At 36.5% G+C, this 17,216-nt stretch overlaps 1 protein-coding gene across 1 annotated transcript in view; it reads right to left on the minus strand.

Moving 5' to 3' along the window:
• Positions 1–16,780: 16,780 nt before the first annotated feature.
• Positions 16,781–17,216, minus strand: part of LOC131067636 (kinesin-like protein KIN-14I) — a 220,913-nt gene continuing 220,477 nt past the window's right edge. The window contains exon 19 of the mRNA XM_058002729.2: positions 16,781–17,120. Within this exon, the coding sequence (XP_057858712.2) occupies positions 16,952–17,120 (169 nt within the window). The 3' untranslated portion in view covers positions 16,781–16,951. The remainder of the gene's footprint in view (positions 17,121–17,216) is intronic.

Raw genomic sequence — 17,216 nt, forward strand, 5'->3', positions numbered from 1 at the left:
CAAGGGAAGAAGAATCCCAAATTAGATAAAGGCACTTAGTCTTTGATTACCTGGGTATGTGCAAATGTATTCATTCCATCTCACAAGAACATTGTGAGTCATAGAATCCACCGCAAGGAGCTATGTGAGTAGTTCTAACTTCAAAAGCATCCTGGATAGAGCCTCATTATCAACATGCATCTATAGCTCCAATGTGGTTATCGCTGTAATCTCACAAATATTTCTCCATTTTCAGTTGGGCGTCCATAGCCCTGATGGAGTTGCTCGCATGTTTCTAAAGCCAGATACTTTGATATTTCATTTATTTCTTTTTTTATTCTTGATTTTTTTTCTCTCATTTTTTTCTTTCTTTTGATACTGCTTTCTTTTTTTCACATATTTTCCACACTTTGACTCGTAAGCAATGAAGCTCACATGGGTTTGAGAATTGCAATGGTGTTGAAGCAAGATTTAAGATTTTTCACTAGCCACGACTTCACCTAAGAAACCACAATGACTTAGAGCAATTCATTGTGTAAAATATAGTAATCGAAAGATTTTAGTATCAAGACACAATAGGTGATTCCCTTCTGAATTAAGTACAAGTCCCAACCAAATGATAAAGCTAAAGAAGAATAATCTCAGATTCTAAAGAACTTCATAAATAACTATCTAGCAAATGGACCAAACACAAGATAAGAATCACACCAACATATGCAAAACAACATAATGCCTTTCTCACAAACGAAGTTCCACTAAGGAAACTAAAACTAAGCAATGAGTAGCCAAAGAAAACTAAATTAAACTACTCGATCCACCTAAGAATCTTGAGCAAATGAATCAAGGCAAATTAATAACTAGGCTCAACAAAATTAAACTAAACTAAAACACAAAAAAGAAAACCTACCCTAAGACTATATACTAGACTCCTAGAATGGACACAACTCAAAGGAGTGACATATGTACATGACTTGACATGATTTCTCAAATTGTGCAACAAGAGCATGGCAAAAGTGATGTTTAGAAGTTGTCGAAACTTGTCTTTGAACACAGAGAAGAAAACTCTCACAATGCATCTCTCATAATCAATTCCTTACACAATATTATGAGTTGTGGCAATTCATCAGGATCATGATCAATCCAAATGCAAGTTGTTCTTCCTAAGTCCCCATAATCAAATTCATAAATTTCAAAACTAGGAGTAGGGAAAGAGACAACCTAGCGTGCTTCATGCTCGAATGGAGATCCTTGTTCATTATTCCCCAATGCATCATATGGTAAGGGATCCTCAACAGCCTCAAGAGGTCGCCATTGGTGATGTATCATCCCTCCGACATTCAATATATGCAAATCAAAACTATCCAAATAATTAGTGATAATATGGTGGTGAAAATTGAATTCAAATGGAAATTTTAGATTGTAAGCATGGAACATTTCACCTATTAGTTCCTCTTGAATCTTCAATAATGGACGTAGCACCCCCTTGAATCGCTCTTCTTACTTAGCCTCCAATGGTAACAACTTGCTCATTTTTTTGCATAAACCACGCCTCCTCGTGTAGCTCTATAAGCATATGTTCAAAAATTAGGGTCTCCTTGATAAGTTAATCTTCAAAAGTTTTCCCAATTTGCTCTCGGAGTACAATCTCTAAGGGTAGAACCCCTTCAAATTGCTTATCGTTCCCTAGCTCTATCTCCATGTTTGTTTGCTCATTCTGAACAATGATGCTTAAAATTTATTCCTCGCGACGACTTGAAACTCCTGATTTGATTTCTCTTCTTGCTCACCAAGGATGTCTTCTTCTTGAATAGGTGGAAAATCCTCGCTTGTATCTTCATCATGGAGTGCTTCTTCTTGGAGTTTATTGAAATTAGTTCCCTCTTTAATTGATGAAGTATCAAGTGAGAATGGATGATGACAACCTTCCAAGTCACTCATGCTTTCTACTACATTTTCCTTCTCAATTCGTTGATGATCTTCACAAGTGTCCATAGTTTGTAGAACTTCATGCCTTGATATCTCCACACATTGATCTTTTCTTGCCACCATCTTGCTAAGTTTAACATCTTCCATTGTTTCCTCAACTTCCTTGGGTGTCAGGTTGCCCTCTATTGCGATGTCTTTATTACTTGGCTCATTTGTGTTGTCTTCTTACAACTCATCTCTTTCACTTTCAGATGATGTTGTAATGTCTCATTCTTGTGTTCTTCTATACTCTTCAGCTGCAAGATACACATTGCACATTTTATCTATGATGCATTCATTTGGTGACTCTATCAATCCAAATTGGCATTAGTCCTAAATGGGTTCGGATGTTGCCTTAAGGCAATCCGAACCCATCTTTCCCTAGTTATAAACAACACTCATTTGACTTTATTGACAACCTCTTGACATAATGAGTGTTGTTTATAACTAGGGAAAGATGGGTTCGGATTGCCTTAAGGCAACATCCGAACCCATTTAGGACTGGGTCCTATCTTTGTCCTGTGAGGCATGAGCGAGTATCAATCAGAGTTCAAATATTTTGATCACTTCATATAGGTTAATCATTATTTTGTAAAAATTAAGATAGCAGACTGTTTACTTGTTAATTTCAGTGAAATACTCCATCTTTGAATGGAATGGAATGTCCAATACAGCTTTTGAAACCTGTGCGTTTGAATATATAAAAGATTTTTGTTGGGATATTTATATGTTCATGTATTGGATTCCCTTCTCTGATTTTATCAAATATTAAGTTTGTGAATCAATCTGATGAATGAAATTAGCTGAAAGCATTTGAATATTCTGATTCCCTTTGTCCTATGAGGCATGAGCGAGTATCAATCAGAGTTCAAATATTTTGATCACTTCATATAGGTTAATCATTATTTGAAGTTTAATGTCTTGTTATGCATTCCAATAATCGTTGTGAGGCGTTCATTTTGTGTTGACAAGTGAATGTTAAAGCCTTTCTTTGCTTTCTGGTTAAAAGTGAATTATATGATAAAATTTGGTCAAAATTCATTGAATATCATACGGGGAGCTGTACCCTTATGCAGAGGGTAAATTAACATTATTTACCCAATTGTTGGTTTTCATTGGTTTCCTACTGGGCGAACATGAGTATTTGTTAATAAATTTTGGGAAATCCAATCTATTAACTAACAGATTTTTGGCGACTTTGCTGGGGATATCAGCAACAAAAAATCTGTTAGTTAACAGATTGGATTTCCCAAAATTTATTAACAAATACTCATGTTCGCCCAGTAGGAAACCAATGAAAACCAACAGTTGGGTAAATAATGTTAATTTACCCTCTGCATAAGGGTACAACTCCCCATATGATATTCAATGAATTTTGACCAAATTTTATCATATAATTCACTTTTAACCAGAAAGCAAAGAAAGGCTTTAACATTCACTTGTCAACACAAAATGAATGCCTCACAAAGATTATTGGAATGCATAACAAAACATTAAACTTCAAGTAATGATTAATCTATATGAAGTGATCAAAATATTTGAACTCTGATTGATACTCGCTCATGCCTCACAGGAAAAAGGGAATCATAATATTCAAATGCTTTTAGCTAATTTCATTCATCAGATTGATTCACAAACTTAATATTTGATAAAATCAGAGAAGAGAATCCAATACATGAACATATAAATATCCCAACAAAAATCTTTTATATATTCAAACGCACAGGTTTCAAAAGTTGTATTGGACATTCCATTCCATTCAAAGATGGAGTATTTCACTAAATTAACAAGTAAACAGTCCGCTATCTTAATTTTTACAAAATTTTATGGATCCACGCCAAAACATCCATTCCTAATATTTATAGCCACCAGGCTAACCTAATAGCTAAACACAAAGCTTCAAGAAACAACTGTTCGTAACTGAAATTAACTAAAAATGGCTAAGAGCCGTAAACAAAGCTATAATTGCAAAACAGGAAACGGTTCTTGATTTGTCTTATTGGTGTGTTGTGCCACGTATATTTCCCCACTCCATATGAGCCGCTAAAAAGTTGTGAACAACCTGATAATGTGGGAGCCCAATGTGCAAGATGCGTTCCTTCCAGACTTCTTTATCCATACTCACTTCCATAACTTTAGTTTTGTGCGTTTCCAAGTGATCAGAATAGACAACCAACATAGATTCAATTCTGGCAATTCTGGAGAAGTCATCTTTGGTTAAAGATTTTGATTCTTTAACTAGGTTCATCTTTCCTTTGAAACTCTCCACCATATCCATTGTTTGCTCGATGGTTTGTCCGTCTTCCTTGAGAAGCTGTACATCAATGCACTTCAAATCTTTCTGCATTACAGCAATGAGTTCTTTCAATTCTTTCAACAACTTAATGGATTCTTCGTGGCCTTGCTTAATGATTGAATTTCTCCATTCAATATTTTCTTTTGCCACATATAATATCTTGTCATCCAAATCTTTAACCGCCTTTTCAGTGAGAAATTTCATGACACCATATTTTTGCACATCTTTCATCTGAATTAACACTGCTGCCCATTTGTTCCTTTCTTTCTCCCATGCTATCAGCTCTGTTTCAAGCTCCTGAGTTACAATTACAGCATCCTCGTATACCCTGATTAGATTAGCAATATATCCTGCTCCCTGTTGAATTATGGATTCAAGCCACTCATCGAAGGTTTCCGCCATCATACGATTCTTCTGAACCTTATCCAACAAATTTTGGTTCATTGGCGATTTAGGATCAAAACACAGAGAAATTTGCGACAGGGGTTGCAGACTAGGATGATGTATGGCATTGATGTATTCTGCCATCTGTTTAACAACCTGTTTTAGTTCCCACTTGTCCTTCTCATCCTTCCATGTTCTAGATAACATCCTTTTAGTGGAAGACTCTAAATGTTTCACGTCGGCAACCCTTGAAGCAGTTCCTAAATCAATCTTTTCAATGGAAAAATCTTTCTCAGTAGCATTTTTTGGATCTTTGTCTGAAATTGGCTTAGCCATTTCAGCTACCCAATGCCCTGTATTCTCATCCACCTCCAGCATGGCCTCTGCTTTTAGCCTCTTAGACTTAGACATTTTTCCGAGGCATCTACTCACCATATCTTCTATTGGAACGCTGATAGGAACCACATTTCGTTTCTTGCTGATTGAGGCTCCCAACCATCTGGAAACATTTGGAGATTCCTTCGCTGGTGGCGTTTGATAGTCTGATGAATCCATGATAGCCAAAGTGGCCACCTGATTGAGATTATCCTCAGGTTGTTCTTTTTGTTTATCTGCATCTTGAGTTGCAGGGATATCTGCTTCTGGTTCACCCATAATTACTTGTGCTTCTTCACTATCAAGAATTATGATGGCTTCTTCCCCTGTAGGTTCTTTACTTATCTTCTTATTTCTGGAACGGGTGACTCGAACTGATGAAGAGTCAAATAGTGATTCCTTGAACCTCTTAGTTTGAACCTTCTCACTCTTCGTATCAGTAGCACCTGCAATATCAACAACTATGTCAGAGGAAGAAATGAGTGTTTGTGTAGCAATATGGGGTTGCTCAACTAATTTCTCAACTGAGGTAGTGGTCAGTCTCATTCCAGATTTATGGTTTCTTAACCACTTTTTTGTTCTCCTTATAACATTAAAGGTTCTGGATTGGATATTTTCTTCTTCTCTCCTATCCCAGTCAATTTTAGGAATAGGTTGCTTATGAATTCTTTTATTGAACTCCGGGTCCAATACATCTTCACCTCCCTCTTCATGTACTCCTGTTATGTTCATTGATAATTTCATAGTAATGATTTGCCGTAAAGTGAACCTTGACCATAATCTTCTTTGAACCTCAAATTCATCACAACAATCTTCCCAGTAGTCTTCTAACTAGGGTATATGTGAAAAGTTCACATCAACATGCAGATGTTTTATTGCATATCCTTTACTGTCAAACCCCTGCCAAGCAACATAAGGCTGTAGCTTCATTTTCTTGAGTTCCACTTCTAAATTCAATGCATCAGAGGTAGTTTTGTAGTTGTAATATCCAAGTTCAATTGGGAAAATTGCTCCAGACTCACTTTTCATCCCTAATTTCTTATCAACATGAGCTAACTGTCAGTAGACTTCCAGGAGTACATAACTATCAAGAGTATATCTGGGCAATTTGAAAGGTTCATCTTCAAAGCCTCCAATTCTAATATAAGTGAATCTAGGAAATTGAATAAAACAACTCCCATAAGTACTAATCAATTTTAATGCTTCGGATGACATTCTCTTATTCATGTTTCCTTGCAGTTCAAAAGTTAATCTTCCTACAAAGACATCACTCCATCTCAAGAAGTTTTCTGTATACCTCTGTCTCTACAAGTGTGGATAGAACTCATAGACTTTCATTCCATCAACCCATGGTTCTTGATATAATCCTGGCCATTCTCTGATGCAGGCTAAAATATAAAATAGGTAGGAAGACATATGAAAACTGGCTATTCTAACAAAATTACTCAAACCCTCATGCAATCTCTCTACAATTACTTGCGCCCAATCAAGGTATTTCTCGCCAGATAATAACACCTGAATGTAAAAATACATCCAGTCTTCCCAATAGAAGGCATGTGAATTCCCCTTGAGCTTGTTCAAAAGAATTACAATATCCCTCACTTCTGTAATAAAATGCTCCCTTGTCAAGGGTTTAGGTAACCTAGAACCTCCCTTCTGCATTTTAAGGAGCCAATTTCTAGCAATGACACTCCGATAAACACTTTTCTTCTCAGAGAAAAATGCATATGAGGTTCCTATGGACCAATCTTCGTACGACTCTTTGTGAGGGATCCCAATTGCAGCCATTACTGTTTCTCTGTCAATCCGCACTAAAATGTCTCCATCACTGGCCCTAATACACCTGTTACTAGCATCATATTTTCTCATGCATGCATACACTAATTCTGGGCAAGGAGCAGCGATTGGGAAAGCAGCGGCTTCAACCAGACTGCTGTGAACTATCTTTTCCATCATGGAATTGGCCTTTGGATTCTTAGCCCTTTCTAGAAAATTCTCTAACTCATCCTAAACTAAAGCTGTATCATCTAATTTTGGAAGGGTACTAATTAAGCATGATGTTCGACCCAAGTTCGGAAGAATTGGTCTCATGTTTGCTTAAAATTGCATCAATCAGATAGCATTCAACCCCGAGGCAAAGAATTACACTAACAATTTCAAAGCTAAAATAGAGTAGGGGAGGTTAGTGATTAAACTCACCTGTCTTCAACATCAAACTGTGTAACCTTCAGAAAAACTAAGCTAAATTACCTTTCGCGTCCTTTACTCTTTGCCAGCAGCAACAATGATTTTCTTACCTGAGAAGCATCATATTTAAGGACGGAAAACACTGAAAAGTACTAAAGCATGCTTCGCCCCAGCTCATTTATCCGTGTAAAACTTCCCATGATTTGATATAGTTCTGACATGCTCATTAATTAAAAATCAATTCCACACAGTCGACATGCTTTCTCATGATTGCTTTCCATAATTATGGCTTGAAAACATGGAAAACGAGGAATATTTTGTTCCCATCGCGCCGCCTTTATCTCCTAAACACCATCGGGCTGATTTGAAACAACGCTTTGAACTTTGAACTATTACAAAAGAATTTCATTGGTTCAAAGTTCAAAGACAAAAGATCAACACTTGCGGCAAAGAAGAAGGAAACAAAAGAAAATTTCAATGATGTGAAAATGAACCTTGAACCTTGAACCATTCCAAGAGTGGTTCAATGGTTCAAGTTCAAGACGACCACAAGGACTGATGTTAAAGGGACAGCCGCAACACATAAGACAAAAGACTGATTGAACCTTGAACCTTGAACCTTGAACCCGAAAAGGTTCAAAGTTCAAGTTCAACGACTATGCTAATGAAGACTTAGAACTTAATAGACCACATTTCCTTTGAACCAGAATTTTGAACTTTATAAAGTGTTCAACAGACGAGTACGAAACTCAAATTGATGAAGACTTAAGCTTTGCAATACTTAATAAAATAATGCCCCCTAATTGATAAGCTAAGTCCAGCCCCAAGACAAGTCCAGCTCCATCCTCCACGCTACACCAAAAAGGACTCACGCCACAAAATATAAATTGGCGCCAAAAAGGATTGAGGCTGACGTTGGTCAAAAGATCCATATAAATAAAGTTAAAGTGCAAACACAATTCAATCATCAATGCAATCAGTGAATTAGCTCTACTAATAAAAGTGCAAATTTATCCAAGGATTGTGCGAACTTGTCAAGGATTGTGTGAACTTGTCCAAGAGGATATAGGCCTCTTTTGGTGCAGACTTGAAGTGCTTAGAAGTGCAGATTTGACATACAAAAGGGATCAGATCTGGAGAAGCAAGCTAAGTATTGTATTTGTGCAATTAAGAGAGAATATATAATCTGACCCATGGATCTTTAATGCTGGGGTTTTCCTCCTTGGAGGTTTTCCCAGGGTATTTGCATTTGTCTCTTGTTTACTTGTTTCATTTATGAGTTTACTGAATTATGGTTTAATAAAATATTACAAATCTGATTAACAAACTAGGGCATAATTAAAAGACATAAATCTGATTACTGATCTAGGGCACAAAATTAACAATGAGCAAGTAAATTCGGAATGAGGTTCATTGTGAATCCTACACAACCAAGGTAGCAATATACTTTTTAAGAACAATTGCTCATCAAGACCTAAATGATTTTCAATCAATCCTTCGAACCTCTTGAATTCATTATTAAATTGTGGAGCACTAAAATTATCAAGTTCTACAAGCACCTCTCGCTTAGCTATATCCCAAAATAAGATTTTTCCTTGTAGTGATAGCTCAACTCTTGACAAGAATGTCAAGCAATGCAACTCATCATGCTCAATTGTATTATGAATTCTACACTTCCCTAGAATTACAAATTCAGATAAACTGCTGAGCGAAGCTATGCATTTAAAGTCCACCAAAGTTGAAGGATATCAACTGGTTTATCACCTTCGCCATGCGATTGATGAAACTACCTATTCATTGAGAAATCTTTTTTGTGATTTTTTGAAATAAAAGAGATCTAGCAAATCTCAAATGTAACTTGAAAGCTCATACTGGTTCTATCATGTAATTGATTTGAACATTAACTACTTCCCTTCTTTTGCAAGTTTGGTTGATGATCCAACGTTCCACCTTCCATCTTGTGGTAACTCTATTGAGCATAGAAGATGACTCTCCACTAATTCTCCACTTAAGTTGATAGGCTTATTCATATGTTCAAGATTCTCATTTAGGTATTAATTATTCACGCCCTCCTAACACTAATTATGTTGAGTGTGGAGGAGGGTAAAAAACTTATTTTGCATATATGAATTACTAAGATTTGGAGTTCACGTGTTAGCCCTCCTAACACCAATTTTGTTGATGTGTTTTTTAGGACACTTCAAACATAGAATATAATACCAAGTATTCTATCCTCTCTTTAACAAAGAAACCTGATCAAATGAGACAACTTCAAGGTTTACAATGCGAAAAATCGACTTTAATGTGGATAGACTCAATGTATGTGATGTGATGTTGCTGGTAATCACAAGGGAACTTACATTTATGAACACTATTGGAACGTGGAATCTATACTAATTTATTTGAAAAATAAAAGATAAAAGGAGATAAGGGTTAAGAGATCTAATCTAATTCTATGGACAATGACAATAATGATGCTTTGATATATAGATTCCATAATCAAGCTTTGCTTTGCCATGTGGGAACAACTACACAATACATATGCAATCTCCAAAGGATAACGAAGGATTTTTATATTGTAGACATTCATCAAATGCCCAAGACTGGTGCAATTCAAATGAATATCCACAATTGAACTTGTCCTTAACGAGGTTAGGCTCACTTTGCACTATAGCTTACAATTAGCAAACCACAAAAAGTATGAACCAAAATTTCATCAAATACCATTTCTTTTTTGCATTATAATCTATGAGCATTATCTAAATTCGAGAAGTAACAAGAAACCATGCAACACATAGAAATAACACACAGAAATCCACTATGCTTCAATGAAAATCATGTATTAACTCCAACAAGTCTTGACAGCAACTTCAAGTTTCCCTCTCCTACTCTATTGCTGCTTTTATTTGCTAACTATGAACTATTGACTATCCACTATCAACCTTTACAAATGAGACAACTGAGCCTTATATAGAGGTCTCATTACAATTCAATGGCTCAGATTGATTTAAGATCAACATTTGAGATTACATGACAACACCCTAGTTAGGCTTAGTTACAACTAATTGCCTTCGACCAATGAAATAATTACAACATTTAGGACACATGTACTTCCTTAAATTCTAACAAATGAGAGATGAGGTTAATTATGTGAAACAATATTTGATGAATCGTTTGTGTCACTTGCTGCAACATTGGATGAGTCAGGTTCAACGAACTTGGACAAGTTGATGTGAGATAATCTAATTGGTTGAATGATGAATAGGATGCCACCTCAACTATACCATGTAAATCATCACAAAGTGTTTGTGATTGAGTAATATCTCTTGATAATCAACATTTCCAAGCTAGGTGTGATGATGATGGGGCATATGCCTAAATTGTATCATTTCTAACTTTGCTTATCTCTTTTCTGAAACTATCTGCTTCCTTGATCACGCTTGCTCTTTCATCTCCTTAACATTCGGGGATTTTATCCTTGTGATGCCTTTCACCTTGATGATTACCTCCTCCTGAAAGTCCTTGGCCATGAAATGTGAACATACTCTTGATGCTTGATCCTGATTCCTATGCATTATGCAGAACTCTTTGTTCACGGTGTACTTGACCTTGATCTTCCTGAAATATCCCCTGCAGTTGGTATGACTGAATAAGCAAGGAATATCTGCTAATGTTGATTGTCCAAACTGCATGTTATGATGTTTGTTGTCTCAGAAATTTCAGATTGGTATGGAGGTCATCAAACACATATTTCTCATGAAAGATCAACTATAAATGGCTTCTAATGGATACGACAATTATCAAGGATGCATATGCTACCAAATTATAGAATTCAATGCCAATTTAGACACAAATATACACCTACAATTTGTTGTCAATTCGTCAAACAGTTTGCATGAAGCCTCAGATTATCATGACTCTGAATGCAACCTTACTTCTCCTTTATTTCAATAGATGATAATCAAATAACTCATACAAAACACCTTCACCAATGGCTAGACACTTGTTATCTTATACTCAGAATTTTCTAAGGACAATGGACAGCCATGTTGATCAACATATACCATGTAATTACAAAGAAATGATGCCCAAATAGAACATGATTATAAATCACCTTGTTTGGTGGATGAAGAAGCAACAATGTCCGAGTTGATGTACCTTTACCAATTGCCCAAGTCAAGTAGTTCTGCAAAATCGCCCCTGTTGCTGATGCAGATGAAATATAAAATAATTCCAACAGTCCTTAGTGCCAAATATGTAATGAAAATGATTATCCCAGAAAAACAAATCCAAAGCACCAATACCCACAAAAATTTGCCTCTTGAATCAAGAGATATGAATGAAAATCTGAGGTTCAGTAGGTCTGTTCGACCCCCATAGCAGACCCGATTTATGTCTGAAAACTCCTTCCAATCTTCTCAAAATCACCTTCAATCTGCTCCTAATGGAATCGCCTTATGTCTCCAATCATAGCACTGCCAGCAAACAGATAGTTCAATGCATAAACCAAAGGTTATTAACAAAGTCGTGGTAGATAAGGGTCTAATGCGATTTTGTCTCAGTACTGAAATACACTTGCAAACACCACAAATCTCTCCAAATGTTCCTACAAAATCGCTTGTCTTCTTCCACAATGCTGAAATCAAATAGTCTTCAAAACCCTACGAATCTGAATGTGTCTTCAGACTATTCACCATGGATAATGCTGCAACTTGATGAGCTCCACTGTGAAAGACTGAGATGTCCTTCACTCCCAAAGCAACCCCTCAGAGGATCTCTCACCCCCTCAGTTATGCGAATCAAAGGGAGGTATCGTTCCCAATGACCAACAATTTGCAGAAACCCTAGGCTCCACAAACTTCACAAAAGCAAATATCAAATCCTGGATGTCAAGAAGCTGAGCTAAACCTCCTTTTATACTTTTCTAACCCATCATCTAGAAGCTTCTAGAAATAATATTATTTAATATTATTTCACTTAAGTGACTTTATGATATTATTTTAAATTAAGTCACTTTATTAAATTAATTAAATATGAAGTCATCTTTTAATTTTTAATTTATTTGACAACTTTATGAATAATTAACTTAATATTATTAAATAAAATAATTAATCAAGCTATCCATTAAAGAAAATATCAATAATTTGGACAACTTATTTAATTAAATTAATTAATTAATTCTTCTCCAAAATGGGGACATTACACTTCCTTCTAATTGACTTGAATCCCTTGCCTCGATGTGTGGGGGTACCTCCATGTTGCAACGCACCTTAGCTGAGATTGCATTATTGTATTGAACACTATTCTTGGATTTCCGAAGGAAATTCAAGATTATCAAATTATCCTTCAACCTCATCATTATGCCTTGAATACCTTTATGTTTGTAAGGTGATCCATGTTGAAGACCTTGAACATGCAAAGTAATCCTTATGTAGTAGTTGCAATGCTTTGAGCCCTTCATCTTACTGTTGATTTGCCTTGATGTTGCGATGACTTGAATCCATGAGGTTATGATGTAGTAGAGTGCATCTCCTTGTGTAATCTTGTGAAGTCTTCCCTTCAAGTCTCCTCTTTATGTAGTGAAGACCTTGATCCTAGCTACCTTCCTCTTGAGCTCATCATCCATGTAGAATAAACCTGAAAGACAAAAGAGATTATAATATTAAATAAAATGGAAATAAGATTAATGCATAACAACTCAAGCCCTTAAAAGTGGCAAAAATGCACTAAAAATGACACTAGATTTTCCCTCATATGTTTTCTCCAAATCTATGTCTGCAATCTGCCCTCATATGCTGATTGAATTTATCTCTTGTTGATGAAAAATCGCTTGACACTTGTTGGTAAAAATTCACTTCACCGCTGCTCCTTAGGTCTGCTACACCTAAGTCTGCTCTATTTTTTACCCTGGATTGATTGATTGATGTTTGGAGCATAGGTCTTCATCTTTATTTTATATCACTCTCACCATCCCCTTTAACTTACCTAAGCCGACCTGAATCATTGATGGTTGGAAAACAAATTAATTTAGTGCCCTATTAGGTCGGCAAACTTTGCAATATTCATTTTGATTTAAACTTTAATTTCTCCTTATGAAGGTCGACTCAGGGTTTAATTCTCCTTGAGTGGGTTTAAGCATGTGAAGTGCACAAGTCTAAGGCATGAGCGGGTTTTGAGGGTAAGGTCGCACAACTTCATGAGAGCTAATCATATAGATCCTAACACAAACTCTAGGTCGGCCCCAAACATCATTTGACTTATCCTTGCTCATGTTCACAAGGTCAAGTCAGCTGAGCCAACTATTCACTCACGTAAGAGTATAAGTATGTATACGAACACCTTCCACTACACAACTTTCTTTTGTAAATCATCTCTAAATCCCCCTGCTTTGCCATTTTACCTACCTTCAAATGCGAATTAGGTCCTCTTTTCTGATTTGAGGTCAATCTCATGTTTGATTTATGAGTTGCAAGTCTGAGTTTCTTGTGCTTAGACCTGAGTTTTCATATTTTAAGGTTTGATCATATATTTCTCAAGTCTGATTCCAACACTCTTTTGTATGGTTTCATGTATATGCCACTGTGTGACCAAGGGTGCTGAGCGCATTTTAAGACTGCTCCTGCACAATCTAGGGTGGGATTGATAGGGTCTCTTGCACCAGGAAAGGTGGAGCAGGATTCAAGAGGTAGTATGCACAAATTTTGGTTTGAGCGCATATAAGAAACCTAGCATGCACAAAATACTGAGCGCATATAGGTGTTGCCTTTGCACAAAGTTAGGTGGAGTGGATTTTAAATGTATGCTTGCAATACTATCCCTTAAGTGCGTTTGAGGGGATTGTTTGCACAAAGGAGGCAATCAGTATTCAGACCTTAGCTTGCACAAAGATGCAAGTGGAGCGCATTTTGAGGGTTGCAATCCACAATTTTCCAAGCAGATGTTGATAGTAGTCTTGCACAAGCCAATGTAAGTGGAGGGCATTTAGGACTTGGACTTGCACAAGCCAATGTAAGTGGAGGGCATTTAGGACTTGGACTTGCACAACTTGAAGTGCTAGAGTGGGTTTGGAGCAAGGGTTTGCTTTGCAAAACCCTAATATGAGTGAGTCTGATGTGTTTGTATGCACAAATCATGGACTTAAAACGAATCACACTCACTTCCTCTTTGAGTGCACTTAGATAGGTGCCTTTCACAATTAAGTCTCCTACCTTACCCCACCTTGGAGTGTATTGGAAGTGGAGACTTGCAAGTAGGGAGCGGGTTTGAAAGGCACATATGCACAAAGGAGAGCATGTATTACAAGTGTGCTTGCAGTATATTGGTGGAAATTGTAGGTGTGGTTGCATAACTTAGAGTGGGGTCATGCTACAAAGTGAATTCACCAATACTTAAGGCAATTTTACCCTCTATTCCCCCACTTTACCTTGAACTTGAGCGCATTTCAAGGAGGTTCTTACATTGAGCACATTGGATATATGTGTTTGCACAAGGTAGGGCGCACCTAGAGGTTACTTTTGCACAATGCTACCCCATCTTGGTTGCATTAACGTAGATGCTTGCATACGTACATGAGCGCACTAGAGGGGGTGGCTTGCATAAGGAAGTGGGGTGAGCGTATAGAAGGTGATGGTATACACAAACTCTAACCTTATGAGCAAATAAGAGGGGTATGTTTGCACAAAAGAACCTAGGCGAACCTAAGACCCCTTGAGGTAGAGCACATCCTAAGGGTGTTGTGCCCAATTTTATTCATGAAACAAAGGGGTTGAGTTTTACTTAGCCAAATTTCCATGATTTTACCTCTCTAGGTCTTTGTATAAAGCAAACTTGAAATATAGGACCATAGGCATTGTGCTTGCAGTTCCTAACAAAACTACAAGCAAATTTGCCACTCCATGTGCAATCAACCTCAAACGACACCTTGCTCTCCTAACCACTTGACAACATGACACCTAGCAACTTAGCAACATCCCTCAATCTAGAAATTCACTAAAACATACCTTCTCTCACTAGAAAAGGCTAACAACTACCAAGAAGCTACTACCAAGCTAAAGATGACCGACTAAGACACCTAAGCTAAGAAAAAAAAGGGGGTTCCCATTTGCATTGGGGCGATGTGTGAAAACGTCACAACATTACCCAAAAGGAGAACAAAAGAAAGGAATTTGCGATTACATATAGACCTCATGCACCTCAAGTGTCCCTTGTTCCTCCTATAGATCTTGTTATTCCATCTACTATAGAGGTGAAGACGAATCCATCTATGGAACATGATTTTCTAAGTCATCCCAAACATCTATTTTAAGTTCACATAATCGCTGAAACTAACTTGTGTGCGAGTGCAAATGTTGTGGGCATGCATTGACTCGTGAACAATCTTTTTTGTCGATGACTAAGGATTAGCATCCTCCCATGCAACCACCTCTTGACTTTGTCAAACCTATGTCAATTGCTTCTTCCTCTTCACCATCAATTAACATATCTTCTGCTTGACCTTCGGTCCCTACAAGTGATCCCAATGAACCTCATCCTAAATGGGTTCAAGTGCTCATCAATACTTCAATGGACCATTCACTAACTACACCACTTCTGAGTATTTTTCCTTTTGGTGAGCCTCTAGATATGATTCATACAAAAGTTGTACCGAGTGCTTCATTTGTTGTGCATCCTTCTCCATAGTGTACCAACTAAAATCATTTCATGCAAATGATCTCGTTACTTTAAAACCTATAATTTTTAGGATATTTGATTCATGTTATACTTGAATAATTAAGAATTTTAGATATGTATAATTTAAAAGAAATGGTATGGGTTATGGAACCTATGGATACTTGATTTAAGATAATTCAAAATTAGAGTTTCCACATATTGTTTTATCACGAAGTTATATAGTTTGAATTGCAGATTTTTTTAACATCCTCTAAAATTTTTGTTTCTTTCCTTCTGGTTTGCAGCTTCTTTCTATGGACTCTCATGTTGCTCTACAACAACCACCTACCATAATGCTAAAGAGTTTAGGGTTCTGGTTTTTATTTTGTTCTTTTTTGTTTGAAATATTATTTTAGGTGGCTGTTATTGTAAACATGAAATTTCACTCCACCAATTACCCTAGCCTTGATATTCCATGCATTTGTGAACATCCAACTTCAACAAAGGGTTTGGAATATTGGAGTAAGAGAGAGGAGGATTATAAATCTAATTTAACATCAAGTTAATAATAGTTCATAAAGAGTTTATCAAGGATCAACTCTTCTTAAGTGCATAGGCCCAATACTAACCAAAAGGATGAAGCTAGGATTGTGCCCATAAAAAAATGGTAGCATGGAGACACCTCAAACCTTGGCTCTTACCAAAGAAAAGAATAAGGCACTCCACTGTGTTCTGAAAATTGTGCACTCTTAGATAAGTTACCATGGTTTATTGTATGTTCTTAATAATCTAAAAGCATTCAATATATCTATTTTTATTCTTACTCGCATAAGATTTGTTGTCTCAAAACAAAAGTAGTTACATGTAATTCACAAACAATAAGATTCTTTTTTTGACTATCTATAGAGTGATATGCTACTAAGTTTAATGCAGAATATAATTCGATCATGAAATAATTGCACCGACCACTGCTATAACAACATGGCTTGTAATGGATGATTGGTATATAAAGCATGAATTTCTTGTCTTACAATACAATTACATAATGAAATACTTCGCAATGTCGCATAGAGATACTGATAATGGCAATATCAATAAGAATGAGCTCTGAGAATCCTAATCCAGGGAGCAGTTATCCTGAACATCTTCCAATACATCGTCAATCTTCTTTCCTTTATAATCGAGAACCATTTGCTGGATAATTTTCTTCAGCTTGGCAACCTCCTTTGACGAAGTCATATTTTTGAAGGCATAATTTTGAATGCATTTTACACGGGATGCATAGCTGCCAACCAAAATTACAATAGGCTCAAAAAGAGAGTTCTTCACACTAAGTATAAGGAAAGCTTTTTAAGAATATGCATTGGTGCAAGATGGTTAT

The sequence above is a fragment of the Cryptomeria japonica genome, chromosome 5 (assembly GCF_030272615.1).
Source record: "Cryptomeria japonica chromosome 5, Sugi_1.0, whole genome shotgun sequence".
Lineage (NCBI taxonomy): Eukaryota > Viridiplantae > Streptophyta > Pinopsida > Cupressales > Cupressaceae > Cryptomeria > Cryptomeria japonica.